Source organism: Oncorhynchus kisutch, linkage group LG3, assembly GCF_002021735.2.
Source record: "Oncorhynchus kisutch isolate 150728-3 linkage group LG3, Okis_V2, whole genome shotgun sequence".
NCBI classification, from domain to species: domain Eukaryota; kingdom Metazoa; phylum Chordata; class Actinopteri; order Salmoniformes; family Salmonidae; genus Oncorhynchus; species Oncorhynchus kisutch.
This window is the reverse complement of record NC_034176.2, coordinates 34,864,326-34,886,575: the sequence shown is the minus strand read 5'-3', so window position 1 is coordinate 34,886,575 and position 22,250 is coordinate 34,864,326. Positions and strand designations below refer to the sequence as shown.

The following is a 22,250-nucleotide window of genomic DNA, read 5'->3' as shown; positions in this document are numbered from 1 at the left end:
ATTGTGGAGTTACTATATTGTTGTTGATCAATCCTCAGTTTTCTCCTATCAAGGTCAACTTCTTCAGGATCGGTGTCCCATCCACGGGATGGTTGAGCTAACGTAGGCTAACGAGGTTGTACGTAACTAGAACATTTCCCAAGTCTGTAACTGTTTTAAAGTCACCATTGGTGAAATTCCTGAGTGAATTCCTTCCTCTCTGTCAACTGAGTTAGGAAGGATGCCTGTATCTTTGTAGTGACTGGGTATATTTATACCCCATCCAAAGTGTAATGAATAACTTTATCATGCTCAAAGGGATATTAAATGTCTGCTTTTAATTTAGTTTTTACCCATGTACCAATAGGTGCCCTTATTTGTGAGGCATTGGAAAACCTCCCTGGACTTTGAGGTTGAATCTGTGTTTGACATTCACTGCTTGACTGAGAGAGCTTACAGATAATTGCATGTGTGGGGTACAGAGATGAGGTAGTCATTCAAAAAATCACGATAAACACCATTATTGGACACAGAGTGAGTCCGTGCAACTGGATATTTTTTACTCCAGAAATGATTTATGCTTGCCATAACGAAGGGGTTGAATACTTACTAACTCAAGACATTTCAGCTTTTCATGTTTTATTAATTAGTTACACGTTCTTAAAACATAATCCCTCTTTGACATTGGTGTATTGTGTGTAGGCCAGTAACAATACATCTCAATGTAATCCATTTTAAATTCAGGCTGTAACACAACAAAATGTGGAAAAAGTAAAGGGGTGTGAATACTGTCTGAAGGCACTGTAATAGAAAAAACGTCGCTTTTATAAACTTTGACTGACTGAAAAACATCATAAAATAAGAAAAGGAGGTGAAAAACCAGACCGAGGATGAGTGTGTAAGCAGTTTGCCCACTGGAAAAGGGAGATTTTTGCAAGATATCTATAGAGCAGTGATTGCGCAGATGTGTGTGTGTGTGTGTGTGTGTGTGTGTGTGTGTGTGTGTACACGTGTGTGTTTGTGTCTCTCTTCCTTACCCCGCATAATAATTTCATAAAGCACACTCCATGCAGATTATTTTGGGAAGACAAAACTACTGCAATTATCGTCTAAACACGACTATATGCAAACAAATATAGACATGCACAGCATCCTTGATATCCCTAAACAACCTCCTTTTGAATATTAACACAGTGTCAATTAATCATTATAGAGTTCCCTCTTCATCCTCCCTCTCTAATAACCTCCTCCCGATAACATACAGTAGGGCCAGCCGTACAGAACTGCACTCTCCACTGTGCATGTTAATGTATGGTGTACTAGGCTCCATGCTGCAGTAGACTACAGCTACCCACTGATCAGATTGAAAATAAGCTTTTTGACTCCATTTGTCATCGCACATCATGGACTGCTATATTTTTCTATTACATTTTTATGAAGTCTATGTCATCGAGCACTAAATGCATTGGCTAAAGCCAGTAAAAGCAAGCCTAGGGTGACAGTGGCCCGGAAATAAAAGCAACTTTAGAGACCTAGAGAGAGCAGGCTGGAGTGGATAGGACAGTGGCCCATCCATCAGGCCAGCACAGGTGGCTCTCTCATGGAGGTTTGTGTGTGTCTGACCATCTATATTTACTAGAGGACCTTGTCCCCATCATAGCTTCCCTCTCATACATCCCTAAAGCAATGTTCCTTGTTTTTTTCCCGCTGACCACTAGGCTACCTGCCACCCCTCTTCCTTGAAGAGCTTTATAGACCCAGTGCTATTGTATTATGGAGATGTCTCTGGAAGCTGGTCCTCTTGATGTTTTAACAGACACTTATGGAAAAATGCATATCGAAAGATATATCAAACGCTGAGCCTGTGGTATTTTCACAGAAGGTCTGGGTGCACCCCACATGTAGATGTACAATTAAGAGAGGAGAATGGTGTTCTCCGATTTGTAAAATGCATTGTTACTCAGGGGTTTTCCCAGGTTAATCATGCATAGATTTTTGTGTTAAATGAAATGAAATCAAGTAAATAGTGTATCGGCCTGCAGTGTAGCCCAGGGTGCAAACAGCCTGGTGTGCAGTGATTATTAACATTACTATGAATCCTGTTTTATTTTAGTAAAGTGTCTACTCAACAGAGTGCACTGTGGGTGTCACTGAGGCTGATCAAGACAGACAGGGGAATGAACACTGTTTTTAAAAGCCTCTCTCCATCTGTCTTTTCATCTAGGACACCAGCTATGATCGGCTGCTCCTTTGTGGTGGACAGAGAATACTTTGGCCAGATCGGCCTCCTCGATCCTGGCATGGAAGTCTATGGAGGCGAGAACATTGAGCTTGGCATGCGCGTGAGTACAACACTGATTCATTCTGCCGATTGAATACATCCACATTCTTTTGATAGACTCAAATGGACACATTTATTTTTGAGAAGTTACAACATGAATGTACAAAATCATAATCACACAAAAAAGGAGTTAGAAGTGTCATTGGAAGTTGAGGTTGTTAATAAGCCTATTCAGCTAAAGCGAGTGGGATTGGAAAAGAAAGACTAGTGTGCTGGAACATAATACCAGTAATTACAAATCCAATATTAGGTACAGCGCCGGCTCACTTGGAAAGTCCTATTGAAATGATTTATTGTGTTTATATTCCCTTCTTTGGAATGGCTCACGATTAAGTTTCCTTATGTTTTGTAGAATATGGGTAGTAGCTTAAGATACAATACTCAAAGGCGTCAACTGAGAGATGTTAGAAATATGTTTCTCAGATGGGAGGGAAAATCCTTAATGCAAATATTTCAGTCAACCCTATGGCTTTAAAGCCCTATACTGAAAATGTAAATCTCTTTGCAGCTGCTTTGAGTTGAATTTAACGCTTCATGTGAGCAGAGGCTTGGTTGAAGAATTGGTCGCGTTTAAATTCAGAAAATGTTTCTCCTCAGCCAAGTGGAACCACTCTGAATCTAAACTCACTCTGGGCTTATTGGAATGAGACGTGCTTGAAAAAGTATCCTTCATTAATGTCATCACATCCAGTTTAAAATCTTCAGATTGCTTGAACGGTGCTTCAGAAGGGTTTCTGCAGTCTTTGAAAATTCACTTCAGAGGCGAGGGGATAGATCTTGGTTATTTTATTGATAACTCAACCCCTCTGAGGAACCTGGACGGAATATTATAGTAGCTGATGACCGTCTCAAAGTCCTCATCATTCTAAATGGACTAGCGTGACATCCTCATCAATAGAAAGGTTTTCCCGCTGAATAGTAAGACATTCAGACAACAAGTAAATGTTTGGTTCAGGTTTGTTACCAGTGAACAGTCACATTCTTCATTGAGCCTGATAGTAACTTCAATGTTCAGTATGCCACCCCCGAATTTCAGTCTTCAAGGTTAAACTCTGCTTTGTTATTCACCGGACCTGCCGTTATGCAGCAAACCATGCCACTGAGTGGTCGGTTCATAAGGTAGGAGATTGATTCAGATACGGCCACTAAATAGAGTGTTATAAGAAACCCACTGGAGTGTGTTTTTTTTATACTGATGTACTCCACTTTGTCATTCTGCTCCATTGAATGACTTGCATCAGGTCTGACATGTGCACAATGCTTACATAAAGTGATTGCACTCTCCTTGATTCCATGCAATAATAACACCAATGTCACAAATGTCGTAACATAAGTCTCTCTTTGTCTTTCACCATAACGCCTATGCAAATACTAGTACCTTTTCTTCTCTAGTTCTGTCTTTGTGAGGAAAATGAAACAAATATACCTGTATAAGAATGGTTGAATAACAAATCAACTTTGATTCACCACCATAAATACTGTATTGTACAGCCTCTAATGGAATGGAGATTGGCTTCTCTGTTGCATGGAGCAATTATGTCTCTGAGGCCAGCTCACTGATTGATAGCGAGCGAGAGAAGATGCAATGGGTTCACAGGCCACAGTGGTCTTCTGTGTGGTAGAGGAGATCTTGGGGTAAGCAGTAGCTGAATAAAACAGTCATTGGAGGGAATCAAGATCAGAAGTGTATGATCTTATTGCATTTTTTCAATGTACGGTATCAGTGGCAGTCAGTGATGTTAAAGATGAGGGAGGACAATTTTGATGAGCTTGGCCTTATTTCTATTACAGCATATTGGATGACTGTCATTCATATTCCATTCACCCAGTTCAATGTAACATCGATAGGTTTAGGCTACTACATGATACTATAATTTTCCATTTTGCCCATCATGAGGTTGCTACAACCTAGCCTATGAATTAAAGTTTACAATGTATACAGAACAAAAATATATACAGTACCAGTCAAAAGTTTGGACACACCAGTGAAGAGGAGTGGGACAACATTCCACAATCAACAGCCTGATCAACTCTCTGCGAAGGAGATGTGTCTTGCTGCATGAGGTCCAGATACTGAGTGTTTTTTTTATTTTATCTCTGTGACCAACAGAGGCATATCTGTATTCTCAGTCATGTGAAATCAATAGATTATGGCCTAATTAATTTATTTTAATTGACTGAGTTCCTTATATGAACTGTAACTCAGTAAAATCTTTGAAATTATTGCATGTTGCGTTATATTTTTGTTCAGGATAGATGCACAGGTCAAGAGAAATGTGAGTAATCAAGGGGTAACATTCATTTAATAACACGCAACACCTGTTGAATATGACGGGTGTCAGTAAATTGTTGCCAGCCGCAGTTAGTCAACGCACTAGATAACATGAAAGCAGCCTAACCAGCTCTGCTAGGGCGAATAAAATGGTCAGAGTGAGGTGTTCTCTCATTAGCAAGCTAGCCAACTTCAGTCAGTTAGCTTGGGTGCTGCTGTTGTGAGGTCAGAACGCTAGCTCGTATCAAACCTACTCTTTGGCCAGAGAGTCCAGTATGTGTTTTAAACGCTCCGGGAGCAAAACGCTCTGAATTTTACGAATGCCCAAGAACGCACTGAGCAGACTCTGGCATTCCAGAGTGAATTTACAAACACAGCCAAAGCGACAGACAGCGACACATTCAATACCACCTTGCACACTCTTGCCTGCCTGTGGGGGGAGTAGCCCATACAGGAGTGTAGGATGGGACTGACTGATGGACTGGTGAGCACAGGTGTAGAGGACAGAGGCCCAGGTGGTAGAGTAGCACGTACAAGAGTGGAAGCCAGGGGACTGACTGATGCAGCTGTGGACTGGATGCTGGTAGAGGGGGTGGGAATAGGACGAAAGGTGCCAAGAGGCAGGGCTGTCTCCAGCACTGGAACTGTCAGGTCCTGCAATTCCACAAAGCCCTCTTCCTCCCCTTGGACATCAGTGTATTTGCCTGGAACAGTGTAAGGAACCATAATCTTGCCAAGCATATCCTCCCTGAGGGTGTTGGCAGTGTGACGAAGGATGACACTGTATGAGTGGGGCTCCTTCCTGTCACTTGTAGCTGCAACAGCATGGTCCTGATTCCACCGTGCCAATCCATCAACCAGGTACGTCTGATAGAAGGTATCACTGGCTAGTGTACCTGAAATATAAATTCACAAGGTTGGTACATTTGAATACAACCACCAGTTCAAACAGAGACAACAGTAATTGTACATTAAAAGTGAATTGTTTTGATTGTTTTTCCCTGGGAGGAATCGGTTCAGGTGAAGATGGAAGCATTCTAGTGATGTGGAACTTCTGGCACATCTGTATGTGGGCAGGGGAAGTCCTCCCTTGATGCTGATGCCAGTCTGGATATATAACTGGGCACCCTCTGGGTCTTGCGGGCAGGCCACATGCTTGATCTGTGTTCTCCAGATGTCCTCCATCCTGCAGGAGTTGATCAGAGGCACACCCAAGGAGTCACGCCCCTTCTCACCATCAGCCATTGATGAGCTCAGTGATCAGAGCCTGGGTTTCCTCTGTGCCACGTGTGGTTCTTCGGCAGTGCAGGGCCAGCTCACTCTGAGTGATGTTACGCATGACATCAGCATCTAATGGACCCATGAGCTTTGCCTCCAGCTCTTTTCGTTTTGCATCCTTCAGTGCTTTTAGGTCATCCTGGTCTTACTGGAAAATGCACTGGCTGAGACAATTCATGAACGTTGCATACAGCTGGTGGGAGTTAGTGTTGCAACCAACTGCAATGCGCCTCATGCAGTGCCACATGTCCAGCTTTATCTTCAGCTGTGGCCAGGCAGCGAACATCTTCTGAATGTGGCTTGCTCCGCAACAGTCCCTGTTCACATACAGGATGGAAGGTGTTGTGATTCCAGCATCCGCATACTTTTTGATGAGGCCATCGACCATAGGGCCCAGTCCTTTTGCCCTCACTGGCTGTGAGCACGGACATGAGGACTTGTCCATGCTCATTTCCCACATTAGTGGCCCACACAGCAGTTTTGGCACTGTGGCTTGCCAACGTCTTTACTACCTTCTTGGTTGAGTCGATCTTGAGGACCGTGGGTGGGAATGCTGGCCGTGACCTCATCCAGTTGGGGCAGGACATCCTGGGTGTATACCTGCATTAGCCAGCGGTACTTGGGCACAGATGTCATGTTGGGGGGTGGGGGGGGGGTGTAGTCCTCTGCAGCCAGGACTGCATTGTTCCTCCACCTTCTTTTGTATATGGCTGCTGCTGTTCCCTAGACCTCGCTGTCTCATCAGATGAACTACCTTGATGTCACAGACAGGTTTAGCTGTCAAAATGCAGGGAAACTGGATGCTGTGGCCTATGTCCAGCTGGGAAAGGATGCTGTGGTTCCAACTGATGACCTTCCTACTGCACTTGGGACATTGAAGGTATTCTGCTACCAGATAGTAAGATCTGGGCAATACAGCTTCACCTGCCAGAGCTTCCTGGGCATCCAGAGCAGCAGAGGATGGACAAAGTACCTCTCCATCACCGGTGCTGAGCTGCAGATGAGGGGTGGTGGAGGGGCGTCCCACCACATTTTGTCAACCCTGGCAAAGTCCATCTCTGGAATCCTATTCCCCGACCACCTGAACAATGCCTTGGACACCCACTTATGGTCCACATCAGGCAAAGTGTGTTGCCAATCCTTGGGAAGGCATACTACGTCGCTCTCTGAAATCAAAAGACAACATCTCAACACAATAAATAATGTATTGATGATAAATTCCCCAAGGACAGGTCCTCATATCACATGAGACATACTGTGTAGGCCTGATACATTTTAAATGATGTAAGTCATCACTATAAATACACCACACAAACACGTAGAATGAGACTTAAAGAGGCTGAGCAGTGAGTACTATATGTAATAACTTGATACTTGTAACTCCATTGGTCGCGGCACGTCTGACTCCTGTGACTCAAGCTGCTCTGCTGCCATAAGGAGCTCACCATCATCAGGCTCAGAGGCTGGAAGGGCTGAAAAGTAGAACTATTCAGTAAATTAGATCAACAGATTAAACATTGTTTTACTTATCTATTATCTCCATAAACTAAAATATAACATTATGAAATAATTTATATTAACATAATATAGAGCTTACTAGGCTGAACCTTCCGAGGAGACATGAGCTTCCTTATTGTGCTGTCGAGATTCTGGGAGGGACATAATTGTCCAACCAGCAATGACCTGAGTGAGGATGTTGAGGACCTCTGGGAACCAGTGGTCATCTGGTCTTTGAATGGCTAGGTGGTGAAGGATGGCTGGGTGGTGGACTTAATCCTGATAGCCTCCCGGCCCTCGTGGAAGAGCTCCATGTATCCTTGAAAGCCATCTTATTAGCAGCATGGTTTTTGAAATCACTCCTCGCTGGCTGAGAGGCAGATTCTTTCTGCATCGATGCCACCAAATACCCAGCCCAGCCCAGCACATTTTCAACCATCCACTTGAAAGACTGCTCCTTATAAAGGCCAAACTGTATCTCATGCTGACCCAGCAAATGTGCCCTGCTTGTTGGGTTGCCACCTTTGAGCAGTACAGCCCTCCTGGCTGATTCCACCACATTGCCTGGAGACACAGCCTGGCTCCACACTCTTTTAGTAGTTTATGTCCTGTAAATATTAGAATCCTTACTGTCTGTTAAGACAAGGCTTCCATTTGGCAGTTTTCTGAACCCAAGGCTCCATGTCTGCTGTGAAAATAAAGGGGAAAGTTTGTATTTAATAAGCATAAATGACATACATTTTAATCACAGTAAGCAGACTGGGTTAATAGATGGAACAATAAAATGAAGTATATAAACTTTAGCTACTTATGCTATCTTTAGCTACTTGCTAAAGGACATTTCTACCACAAAAACACCAGCATAAGCAAGAGCATAGGATATCGCGCGTGCCTTTTGATTCATAATTGACATGACCCTAGCCGATTTGATATGAAGACAGTGTTTGCCCTATAGTTATGTCTAGTCCAATTGGCTAAATTAATTAAAAGAGAAAAAGGAGAAGTTTGATGATGCTGAGTTTAGTGACAAAACACAACTATTAGCTATAAAATCACACTTTGTTTAGATAGCTAGCTACGGTAAAAAGCCAATAATAACTCCAGTTTGCAAATAGTGGGGTTAACAGACTATTTTGATGGTCAGAGTCATCGGACGTTAAGCTAGCTAAGGTTACTTTACTTCGATAACCTGTGTCTGTCAATACACCAGTTTACTAACGCGTTAGAACGTGTTTCTGTAGCTACACTGTACATCTTGTTAACCTTGCTAACATATTACTGTACACTGATCTTACCTGCTAGATATTCCGATCGATGATGATGATGATGATGAATAAAAACAGCAGACAACAATAAAATTGTAGCTAACGTTACTTCAGAAAAGAAAGATAAATCGCCAAAATTACCTGAGAGGAAATATATTTTTCCATGGTCCTCTTCTAGCGTTTAAATATCCCGTCATAGCTAACGTTACTTCAGAAAAGAAATAACTCCCGAACAAAATTTCCTGAGAAGAAACGTATTGTGACGACCCTGGGGTTACAGTATTTTTCCATTGTCCTCTTGTAGAGTTTAAAGGTCCCGCTATAGCTATGACCTCATCGGTTAATCCTTGGTTACCACTTGGTTGCACTTGTGTCTCGGATTGGTTGGCGAGTGCAATTCTTGGTTGCAGACGGAGATATGATTGGTTGTCGCAACCAGAAATGTAATTGACTCACGGTTGTGCGCTAAGTGTATCTAGGGTGTACTCGTTAGTCCAACAGTTGCAAACGTGAGTTTCTTTGGGACAAATTCCGGTATGTTTATCCCCGTTTCGTTTGCTACCATTTAAGAAACGTTTTTAAACAGAATCGGCGGAATGAATTCACCCCTGATCCCACTAAAACAATGCACTTTCATAGCAGTCACCTACAAAAAGCAGGAAAAATGTGTTTGTTGTGTAATTCCTTCTCCTCCTTTCACTCCTTTCACTCCTTTCACTGTTTCCCTCCCCTTGTGGATTTCAGTGCACAACACATCAGCTGTCTGTGACTGAGAAGAAAAAAAACTTTCCAAGCCAACAGCTACACGGTTGTCACCATATAAGCTAATGACATTAGTAACGTCATGGTCAACATAGCTACTATAACTAATGCATTAGTAACCCCGTTAAAGTACAGTTAAGCAAGCAGTTACACCGGTGGGCCTCGGTGGCAATATATTAATAAAACCAAAAATTGACATTGACTTGAAAGATGTAACTAACTTGTTACCAGCAAAATATTGTAATCAGATTACAGATGCTTTTGAAAAAGTAGATGATTACTTCGAGGATAACTTTTTTTAATTCAGAAAGTTTGTTGTTTCAACTATGGATTTAAACAGCTGCATATTATCAAGACATCAAAGTGTTACCAACGAAAAGGTAAACAATAGGCCTATAGCAATTGCAGCATATGGCAATAATTTTTCACTAGTGCTCAGTGCATGCCATTCCATGAGCACAGCATTTATTTTTCAACTTGATCAATGAGCCCAATCAGTCCTCCATGACCATAAAATCATCAACAAGAGAGTAGGGCTGGCTAATAAATCCTTAGTTTTGGGGTTATGCTCAGGTAAAACCATTTGGCTAATCTATACTTCCATATTTCCAAGTCATATTCTTGATCAAAGGGTATAATATTTATTGGAATGACTGAAGTTCTGAGACTTTGGTTATTAATGTAAAGATATAATTTAATCATGTTATTATATTTAGTAGAAAGCGATAGGTTCGTTGGAATGAATGTCAGACCAAGGCGCAGCGTATGTTGAGTTCAACATAATTTATTAAAGAAGTGAAACTAGAGCAAATACAAAACAATAAACTAACAAACAACGAACTGTGACAACAACATTAACTCAAAACAAACAATATCCCATAACCCACAGGTGGAAAAAATTCTACTTAAGTATGATCCCCAATTAGAGACAACGATAGCCAGCTGCCTCTAATTGGGAATCATACCAAAACCCCAACATAGAAAAAACTACCTAGAACCCCACATAGAAAATATAAACTAGACTAACCCCCCTAGTCACGCCTGACCTACTCTGCCATAGAAAATAGAGGCTTTCTATGGTCAGGATGTTACAATGGGTTACAAGAAGCCAACCCATAAAGTAAAATGTAACATCCCATATATGGCCAGCTATGTCAATTTTAACATTGATTTATCCTGCAATAGATGTGGTTCAATTGGTAACAAACATTTTTGTCTTCTTCGAATGAGACTTAAGGGGAAAGTAATCTAAAAGTAACTGAATGTAATCATATTACGTTACTGAGTTTTGGTAATCCAAAAGTTACATTACTGATTACATGTTTTGGACAAGTAACTAGTAACTAATATATTACATTTAGAAAGTAACCTACCCAACCCTAATAGCCAGCTGGTGCAACACTACAGACTGCTGTAGAGGCTACTGTAGAACTTTATTCCAAAGTGTGTGTTTAATCAATTTTTTGGTGACGTGAATATATTGATCCTCCCCTTCCTCCCCTGAGGAGCCTCCACTGAACAGTTTAGAGATGTATTTACACTACAGGGAATAGGAGGGGTTTTCATGTAAATGTGGGAGAAATCATAAAGAGAGGAAGATATAGACTATAGATGTTAAAGTAAATGTTTCTGCTGTATCTTGATATCACAGTTTTACCATTTATCCCAGTACTGTATGTGTACAAAATAGTTAATTTAGTCATGATATTTAATGATGTTGATTATCGATGCCATTGCAGCTCTTCCAAAATATTAGTATTAAAGTAGTTTATTTTTGCTGCAGTTCACTGTGACTTATAAGTCTAATTTGAAACCCATACCCTGGTATCAGAGATGAAAACATTGCTTACCATGAGGCTGAGTTTGCAAAAATAAAGAAATATCAAGAAGGAATAGAAATGAATTCTGCCAGAGGTGTCAATACACATTTATTGCATCATGCATTTTCCATCTCTCACTTATTGTTTGCTGATACAGCATCTCATGAGACCAACACACTTCCCTTCATTTTCAAGTCCCCTCAGGAATATGTAGCTACTATATATATATATATATATATATATTTTGGCAAATCGGTTAGGACATCTACTTTCCAACAATTTTTTTACAGACAGATTATTTCACTGTATCACAATTCCAGTGGGTCAGAAGTTTACATACACTAAGTTGACTTTGCCTTTAAACAGATTGGAAAATTCCAGAAAATGATATCATGGCTTTAGAAGCTTCTGATAGGCAAATTGACATCATTTGAGTCAATTGGAGTTCTACCTGTGGGTGTATTTCAAGGCCTACCTTCAAACTCAGTGCCTCTTTGCTTGACATCATGGGAAAATCAAAAGAAATCACCCAAGACCTCAGAATAAAAATTATATATCTCCACAAGTCTGGTTCATCCTTGGGAGCAATTTCCAAACGCCTGATGGTACCACGTTCATCTGTACAAACAATAGTATAAGTATAAACTCCATGGGACCAAGCAGCCGTCATACCGCTCAGGAAGGAGACGCGTTCTGTCTCCTAGAGATAAACGTACTTTGGTGCGAAAAGTGCAAATCAATCCCAGAACAGCAGCAAATGACCTTGTGAAGATGCTGGAGGAAACAAGTACAAAAGTATCTATATCCACAGTAAAACAAGTCCTATATTGACATATCCTGAAAGGCCGCTCAGCAAGGAAGAAGCCACTGCTCCAAAACCACCATAAAATGCCAGACTACGCTTTGCAACTGCATATGGGGACAAAGATCATACTTTTTGGAGAAATGTCCTCTGGTCTGATGAAACAAAAATATAACTGTTTGGTCATAATGACCATCATTATGTTTGGAGGAAAACGGGAGAGGCTAGCCAGTAGAAGAACACCATCCCAACTGTGAAGCACGGGGGTGGCAGCATCATGATGTGGGGGTGCTTTGCTGCAGGAGGGACTGGTGCACTTCACAAAATAGATGGCCTCATGAGGGAGGATCATTTTGTGGATATATTTAAGCAACATCTCAAGACATCAGTCAGGAAGTTAAAGCTTGGTCGCAAATGGGTCTTCCAAATGGACAATGACCCCAAGCATACTTCCAAAGTTGTGGCAAAATGGCTTAAGGACAACAAAGTCAAGGTATTGGAGTGGCCATCGCAAATCCCTGACCTCAATCCCATAGAAGATTTGTGGGCAGAGCTGAAAAAGCATGCGCGAGCAAGGAAGCCTAGTTACACCAGCTCTGTTAGGAGGAATGGGCCAAAATTTACCCAACTTATATTGGGAAGCTTGTGGAAGGCTACCCGAAACGTTTGACTCAAGTGAAACAATTTAAAGGCAATGCTACCAAATACGAATTGAGTGTATGTAAACTTTCTGACCCATTGGGAATGTGATGAAAGAAATAAAAGCTGAAATAAATCACTCTACTATTATTCTGACATTTCACATTCTTAAAATAAAGTGGTGATCCTAACTGACCTAAGACAGGGGATTTTTACTCTGATTAAATGTCAGGAATTGTGAAACTGAGTTTAAATGTATTTGGCTAAGGCGCATGTAAACTTCCGACTTCAACTGTATATATACGTATCTAGGGGTCAGGGTGACAATGCACTTGATGGTGTCTTCTTGAAAGTATTTGTAAAGTGTTTTTATCTCAACTCATCTGTGAGTGATTGCACCATGGCACTGTTCCTGGGATATTCAAATGAACTCAACCAACCCAAGAATTTTTATTTTACATTTATTTAACAAAATAAAGTTGTAATAATTAGTTTTCTGAAAGCCCATCAACTGTATCCACACAGGCTCTCGTTCATCCCTGGCATATGGTCATAATCTCGCTTCTGTTTGATGTGGAATTAACTTAATTAAAACTCTAGAAACATCAACACAAAGTAGAAGAAAGGGAGAGGGTGATTGATCGCTCAACTCAGTTGGGTCCTCTCCTGCTCAAAAGATAAGATACACTCCTGCCTCGTCACTTTCTGGGTTTATTGTTCGGCCAGATAGTTTCAGGTACTTAAGTGTAGACAAATGAACCCACACAGGACAGGGGCATCATTTCAGCTAAACCTAGAGTATGGCAAAGTTACATAATTTCTACACTTTTTTAAAACTCTAAAATCCAATTTGGAGAACAGCAAAAACAAGCAAATTTGACTCCAGCCATTATCACCTTGTTGCTGTAGCTTCATTCACCTCAGTCATTAAGGGACTTAACATTCTGTAAACACACCCAGTCAGCACTCGGGAGGCCGGCGTCCCTCCAGAGTGGTCGAGTGCCACGCAACATCTGTTTTGCCCATTGCTTCATTCATGGGGCACCCGCAATAGGTCGCTTTGTCAAGTGGCAGCCGCGCTCCTGTCGTTTTCCTACACAGCCTACCCACCCCTCACCCGTCATTCTCCCAGCCGGCGACACTACAGCTGCAAGTCGGAGGCAAGATGATTTTTCAGGGTCAAGCCAGTGGTGTGCGTACTCCCTTTCGACACTTATTCTTATACATTGTTAGGGCGGAGCCAGCCAGCCATACAAACAGCCTTACCTTCCACTCCCCAGTGGTGGAAAAAGTACCCAATTGTCATTATTGTCAGGATGTGTATGAAGTCGAAGACAGGTGCAGGAGAGCAGAGTATGATTAAATAAAGCACACTTTATTATAGTTCCAAACCGGGAGCACAACAAAACAAACGCGCTCAGAAAACGGAACAATAAAGTAAAGCGCTTAACGAACATCACTTGACATGAAAACAATTACACACAAAACATGATGGGAAACAGAGGGTTAAATACAAATAGATTGATTGGGGAAATGAAAACCAGGTGTGTATGAAAACAAGACAAATTGATATATGAAAATGGATCGATGATGGCTAGAAAGCCGGTGACGTCGATCGCCGAACGCCGCCCGAACAAGGAGAGGAGCCGACCTCGACGGAAGTCGTGACAATACTTAAGTAAAAGTAACGATACATAGAATGTAGTTAAGTATAAAAGTAAATGTAATTGCTAAAATATACTTAAGTATCAAAAGTAAATAATTTCACATTCCTTGGAATAAGCAAACCAGACAGCACAATTTTCTTGTTTTTTAATATACTTAAAACTTCACTAGTTCTAGTTTCACCTCCGGATGAAAAGTGTGCCCAAAGTAAACTGCCTGCTACTCAGGCCCAGAAGCTAGGATATGCATATAATTGGTAGATTTGGATAGAAAACACTCTAAAGTTTCGTAAACTGTTAAAATAATGTCTGTGAGTATAACAGAATTGATTTGAGTATTGAGTATTTGAGTATTTTTGTTTTTGAATTTGGCGCTCTGCAATTTCACTGGATTGTTCGCCAGGTGGGACGCTAGCATCCCACGTACCCTAGTGAGGGTATCAAAAGTAAATCATTTCACATTCCTTAGATTAAGCTAACCAGACAGCACAATTGTATTGTTTTATTATTTTACAGATAACCAGGGACACACTCCAACACTCACACATAATTTACAAATTAAGCATCTATGTTCAGTGAGTCTGCCAGATCAGAGGCAGTAAGGATGACCAGGGATGTTTCCTTGATACGCGTATGAATTGGAAACATTTTCTGTCCTGCTAAGCATTCGAAATGTAACGAGTACTTTTGTAGTAAAAAGTACATTATTTACTTTAGGAATGTGGTGGAAAAAAAGTAAAAGTTGTCAAAAAACATCACTAGTAAAGTAAAGTACAGATACCCCAGAAAACTACTTAAGAGGTACTTTAAAGTATTTTACCTTTATTAAGTACTTTACACCATTGCCTCTCCCAGGTGTCTGCATCATCCTAAAGTTAGCCCTTTAATCCCGCTAAACTGTATTTACGCTTTAATGGGATTGGAATGATTTTAGCCTATTTAAAATTGTTGGTGTTGAGCTAGGGTATGGGTACTGCCATACCCTGGGATACCCAATTGACACCGCTGCCCTTCACTAAGACTGCCTTATTTTCTACAGGTGAAGATATTGGAGTGAGGTTGTCTTTTCTGTAATTAAAAAACAACAGACACAGATCAGTACATTACTGAACCTGGGTAATGCCAAAGCTTTCAAGTAAAACACTCACAGCTTTGAGGTGGTGTGTTTAGATGCTGTGGCTAGTTTGTGGCCACTGTGCCTCAAACAACAATTGTTTGTTCCTCTTGCAACTAAATGCTCCTTTTATGCCTGGGAGACCAACTCTCTCCCAAATAAAGAAGCATGCTCACAAGGTTCTAAATGGGACCTGTATGGTGCTATAGATGGGTTGGTTGTTTAGCAAGAAAACGTATGCTTGCGCAACTATGGGACAAAACAGATGGGGTGGGCTTAGATTGTTGAGCACATCTAAACTATATTTCGTCTCCAATGTTTATTGAAAACATAAATACATTTGCACAATGAGTACTTGTTGTCTTTCAAATACATAATTACAGATGTTGGTTACCTAGCTAGCAATTTCTTTTGCCACATTGAAATTGACATGAAATCAGTCAAAACACCTCAAAACAAGACATGGTATCAAGAACAAGATGAAACTAGCTGAAACGAGTCACTTACAATTCCCTACATGGCAGTTTATTGTCATCGTTGGTAGCTACAGTATCTGGCCTTCCAGAATCACAACAACTCACAGACGCCCCATTGAAGCGTGCACATCGTTTTTGTGACCTTGTCAGCTAACCCATCTATAAAGAACTATAAAGAACTTTCCTAAGGTTGTATAAATAACCATTAAAACGTATTCTATATAGCACCAAAACAGGGTTCTGCTCTGGTTGCAACCTTTTGGGGGGCTATAGAGAACCCTTTTTATGGTTCTTTATAGAACCTTCACATCTGAAATGTTCTTTGTAGATCCTTTTGAAGAACCATACAGGGTTTTTCATTCCGGTCAGCCATTTGATATGGTTGATTATTGCGTCAGTGAACAATTATCGCAAGGCCAGTCTTTGACAAAACACAATCATTAGCCATAGCCATATATTATATGTAATGTCATAACACAAAACATTAGATAAACTGGAAAGACACTCTCACTCACGGTTGCACAAAAAGAGCTGTGTGCAAACCACGACCCCACATTTTCAAAACCCTTTCCAAAGAAACCTTGATGAGCCATCTCGTTTTAGTGTGTAACTACAGTTCATGCTGACCACAGAATTAACTTGTTATATCTCTATGATGTTGACAGAGCCACCACCATGCAGTAGATACTGGGAAGTATGTTCAAAATCATTATATCCGAAGAGGAGAGGGGATCTCTCTCTAGTGGTGTTTGCTTTACTTTGCTTTCCTCCATATCCTCACATCTATAGCATCATCTATAGCAAAGAGAGAGTCACCTTGAAAAGGTCAGCCCTGTCTTTATGAGCCCACATTAAGCCTCAGCCATCTGTGGTCACCAGCCATTCCAGTTCCATCCGCGGCTAGCTAAAATCACCCTCATGCCCACGTCCACCAGGCAGCAAATGACAAAGCGGCTGACCATATGTGGGCCCACTGAAACAAATAGACCATTTAAAAAAAAAAGGGACTGATTTGAGCCATTACATGAGGGAATTTGCCCATTAGGCTACTCGTCACAGTCTGAAGGCAGACATGAAGAGTCATGGGAGAAGATGGAGATAGATGATGAGAAATATCTACATTTGTGTGAGAGATCAGTACAACAGGAGACCTGGCCTGTGTCGTATATCGACTACAAATATACTGTATCTCTCATGTGGATTTCTTCCTCTCCTTTCCGTTCCTCCACTGGCTCATCTCCCCGTCACATGAATGATTAATTCTCAGAGAATACAGTCCTTTAACCGAGAAGACGTGGGAGGAAAGATCTGTTTTTCATCAATAGGAACAGTGCAAAGGTAACAATGGGTAGACCATTTCATATTGATCAATTATTTGTCTTTTTCAAGACATACATTATTTAGAGGGCCTGAATCAATCTGCTGGGGCTTAATGGACTGAGAGGTATTTACTCTAGGCTTCATTACAGTAGGTTTTATCTCACTACCTCACCACTAGTCATAGGAGGGAGGACACAGAGGAGGGAGGAAACAGAGGAGAATACCACATAGGAACTATTTTAATGCTCCATTCATTCAATGGTTTGAGTTTACAATGTGGCTATCCTAGTTGTATAAGTTAATATTGAAGTAAATAAGTATAAATAAATCAAGAGTTTATTTTTATAATGTTATATCCACAAATGTTTTGTGTTTTCTCATCAGAAATGATTGCTTATGGGTACCTTCATTTATATTTAAAATATTACTGTTCTCAGATCTTGAATTCGTATATTTTAGATGTGTATGAAAACAACATGTTTTTTTTGCTAAACGATATACAGGCCAATCCATTGTTTAGCTAGAAAGGAATGTTTGTATCCTGTATATTTGACTGTGATATGTGGTTGTCTTAGCTAGCTGTCTTAAGATTACGGTAATACATTTACTGAAAGTTGCTCTAGATAAGAGCATCAGATAAGTGATTAAACTACTAAAATGTCAAATGTAAATGTTTTACATCTAGATCTCATATTACTGTATTTAATTATTTAAAAAAAAAAGTGTCTGTGCGCACAGAAATTGGACTGGGTTTATATTGTTTTGTAAGGTATATTGCTGACCCAGAAATCTGCCACTAAATGCTTAAACAGGTCACCTTTTGAAAAGCAAAATGATTCCCTAACAACAGCCCATCCAGCTTATTTTCAAGTATTTGAAATTCCTGAATGCCTTTTGGAGTTTGACAAGGTTATGTGGGTTTCAATACATATTGTAGCGCTCGACAACCAGACAGAGAGTTTTCTTATTCAGGGCCACAGGGAGTAGCAATTAGGCAGAACTTGTCAGCGCACTTATTATCTACATGAGTCATAAACTTCATTATAGGTCTCTTTCAAGTGTGACTGCTCTTGCACCTATCTTTAAACACACATTGACGAGGCAATTAAGATACTTTAAGACGTATTGTTCATTTCATAACCCTCTGTTTTCAGAGCCTGTTATGCAAAAAGAAAAAGTGAGCTAATTAACCATCCAACTCTGTCTGAAGTCACCATACTTACTTAAATAAACTTAAAAATCCACATACTTGAAATTGGATCATCCTTCTCATTATAGAAAACATATTTTTAATTTGTTAGTTTAATTGGAGGGTGTTTGATGGTGTTAGATGTGTTTGACAAGATGGAAATGATTTTGACAGCTAATCTACTGTAACAAAAAAAAACTAAATAGTGAGGAAAGCACTGGTATGTCAGACAAACTCACTACAATTAAGGGGACTGCCGATGAGAAAGCAGGGGATTCAATTGCTTTGCGCGGTTTGACAGTAGAGTTGAAAGCGCTGCATCACATCACTGAGACATCCTGATTTGAACTATACATTTTGGGTATGAGAGAGAGAGAGAGAGAGACCTTCAGTTCATTCTGCTTGAAACATCACTCATCTCATTGGATACCCCATTGGGAGGGGTGGGATAGACTCTGCATTACAACACATTATGATGCTGCCTGGTATTCTAGTCATTCTTAACAGCTTAGAGACAATGGTCTGACTAGTTCTGAATGTGTTAACTATGGTGTTGCACGCATGTAAAATGGATGCTGACAAAAGCATCAGTTGAGGGGTGTAGGCCCAATGAATTGTGCTCAAACCAAGGTTTACCACTCATTATTTATTAGTATGGCCTGTTATAGAGGAAATGTTAAGTATTCTACTATTCAAGCTAAAGCTTTGAGGGAAAGATGTTATGCTATCATGCCTTTTTTGTTCTTCATATCCACATACTGAATCAATTGATGTATTTGGGATTTTCATGGAGGAGTGATTACATCAGTGGTTTGAATGCTATAGATGTCCACACTACACGGTGGGGGATCTCAAATTGAATTAATCTTTAAAGTCACACTGTACATCACAAAAACTTACAAGAAACAGATGTGAGGAGTATGTATTTCATTTTATAAAGCCAAACAGCTTCATGGGAGAATATATCACTTTGTGGTCAGGATTTCCTGCTATGTCTTTGAAATGGGCAAATCAGATATTACATTAAAAGGAAGCGAGCTCTCCTGGGTACAGAGACACTAGAAGCCAGTGAGAAACATTTCAATTAAGAACAGAGACAGAGACACAAATTCCTAAGATACAACTAAGCACACACACACACACACACACACACACACACACACACACACACACACAGCTCAAGTGGTAAAACAAGCCCACAAATGCAAGTATGTCTTTCTTATTTTTCATTGTGAATATTTCCATTCTGTGTTGTAGTGTTAATCTCTGTAAGAGCTCTGGCGGTAAAACTGTTAAAGGAATTCACCTGGCTTTGTTTAAAAGGGATAAGATATCCCAATCCCTTTAATCCTCTCTCATCCATTGGTTGCTTGCTCTGACTTGACACAAAATTGATCCCAGAATTGCAGCTCAGTGGCAGAAATGGAAATGAGGACCTTTAGGGCAGTCAGTGTGTCTCCCTCCCAACTATGGGTCAGGAGACACTGGTGGCTGGTCCCCTTGTGTCATGTGATAGAGCATGGAGTTTGTAACGCCAGGGTTATTGCGTTTAATTCCCAGGACCAACCATACGTAAAAATGTATGCTTGCATAAGTCGCTTTGGATAAAAGCATCTGCTAAATGGCATATACTATTATATTATTATTAGTATATAGAAGGAAAACTGAGTCAAAGCTCATTTATTTGACAGGTCACAAGAATATTCAAAAGATTGTAGGCATTGTAGCTGGGACTGTATATGTCAATACAAAAACGGTTAAGAGCCGCTGTCTTTGAGAAGCTTGACTATTTACCAGAACTTTGATTATGCTAATTGGATACATTTACAGTATGTAAGAGTGGGGAGAGGTGAATATATTTTTGAATGTATCAAGTGCTAGAACTCAATTTCAATTATGTGATTTGTGTGATTGTCAATGGGAGAAGACCATTCATTAGCTAACCTAACGTGTAGATTTTCATAACCGTATGGCTGATGTACACATACAGTGCCTTTGGAAAGTATTCAGACCCCTTCTTTTTCCACATTTTGTTACGTTACAGTGTTTTTCCCCCTAATCAATCCACACACAATACCCCATAATGACAATTTATATTTAAAAAAAATATCACACATACATAAGTATTTAGACCCTTTACTCAGTACTTTGTTGAAGCACCTTTGGCAGCGATTACAGCATAGAGTCTTCTTGGGTATGGCCTGTATTTGGGGAGTTTCTCCAATTCTTCTCTGTAGATCCTCTCACGCTCTGTCAGGTTGGATGGGGAGCGTTGCTGCACAGCTATTTTCAAGTCTCTCCGGAGATGTTCGATCGGGTTCAAGTCTGGGCTCTGGCTGGTCCAGTCAAGGACATTCAAAGACTTGTCACGAAGCCACTCCTAAGTTGTCTTGGCTGTGTGTTTAGGGTCGTTGTCCTATTGGAAGGTGAACGTTCGCCCCAGTCTGAGGTCCTGAGCGCTCTGTAGCAGGTTTTCATCAAGGATCTCTCTGTAATTTGCTCCTTTCGTCTTTCACTCGATCCTGACTAGTAACCCAGTCCCTGCAGCTGAAAAACATCCCAACAGCATGATGCTGCCAACACCATGCTTCACCGTAGGGATGGTGCCAGATTTCCTCCAGGCATGACGCTTGGCATTCAGGCCAAAGAGTTCAATCTTGGTTTCATCAGACCAGAGAATCTTGTTTCTAATGGTCTGAGTGTCTTTAGGTGCCTTTTGGCAAACTTCATGCGGGCTGTCATGTGCCCTTTACTGAGGAGTGGCTTCCATCTGGCCACTCTACCATAAAGGCTTGATTGGTTGAGCGCTGCATAGATGGTTGTCCTTCTGGAGGATTCTCCCATCTCCACAGAGGAACACTAGGTTGGACTCCAATCCAGTTGTAAAAACATCTCAAGGATGATCAATGAAAACAGGATGCATCTGTCAAGGGGTCGGATACTTATGTAATTAAGGTATTTTACATTTTTTATTACATTTAAAAAAACAAAATACCTGTTTTCACTTTGTCATTATGGGGTATTGTGTGTAGATTTCTGACGATTAAAATAAAATTGTTAATCAATTTAAGAATAAGCCTGTAACGTAACAAAATGTGGAAAAGGTCAAGGGATCTGAATACTTTTGGAAGGCACTGTACATGTATATATGATTACCAATCTCAAAAGGTGTGCAATTTGCAGAACAAGGGCATTTTACAATACATTTAGAGTTGACTGTCTGTGAAATAGTTATGAAAAATGTATGTTCTTCATTTGGCAAATGCCCTCCAGTCCCCACAGTTTTCTGAATAACAGACATTCACAAGATGAGGGTCCGCTGGGGTCATGCCAGGGTCCATTGTCCTTACAATATGACCAATAAATATTGGAGCTTAACTCCGTGACCCTCCAGGAAGCTCCTATAGTCACTGAAAAGGACCAACTCGGCACAGAAGTTACATGACAAACCCCATTGCATTTTTTAAACAAATACTTCTTGTAAGTTGAACTCAACTCAAAACTGTTTGTCTCAAAACTCAAAAAGTCATTATTACTTATGGTCGTGGTACTGACTCAATTAAATGTCACATCAACAAAATAAATTCAACATAACTTTGCAAGCGAAATCAAATGTATTTATATAGCTGTACAGAAACTCAGCCTAAAACCCCAAACAGCAAGCAATGCAGGTGTAGAAGCACGGTGGCTAGGAAAAACTCCCTAGAAAGGCCAAAACCTAGAATGGAACCAGGCTATGAAGGGTGGCCAGTCCTCTTCTCGCTGTGCCAGGTGGAGATTATAACAGAACATGGCCAAGATGTTTAAATGCTCATAAATGACCAGCATGGTC

General features: G+C 40.6%; 1 protein-coding gene across 1 annotated transcript in view; it reads left to right on the top strand.

Annotated features, from left to right (window-relative positions):
• Positions 1 to 22,250, top strand: part of galnt9 (polypeptide N-acetylgalactosaminyltransferase 9) — a 93,094-nt gene that overhangs the window by 35,496 nt on the left and 35,348 nt on the right. Inside the window, exon 6 of the mRNA XM_020473783.2 lies at positions 2,204 to 2,321. Coding sequence (XP_020329372.1) covers positions 2,204 to 2,321 — 118 coding nt within the window. The remainder of the gene's footprint in view (positions 1 to 2,203; positions 2,322 to 22,250) is intronic.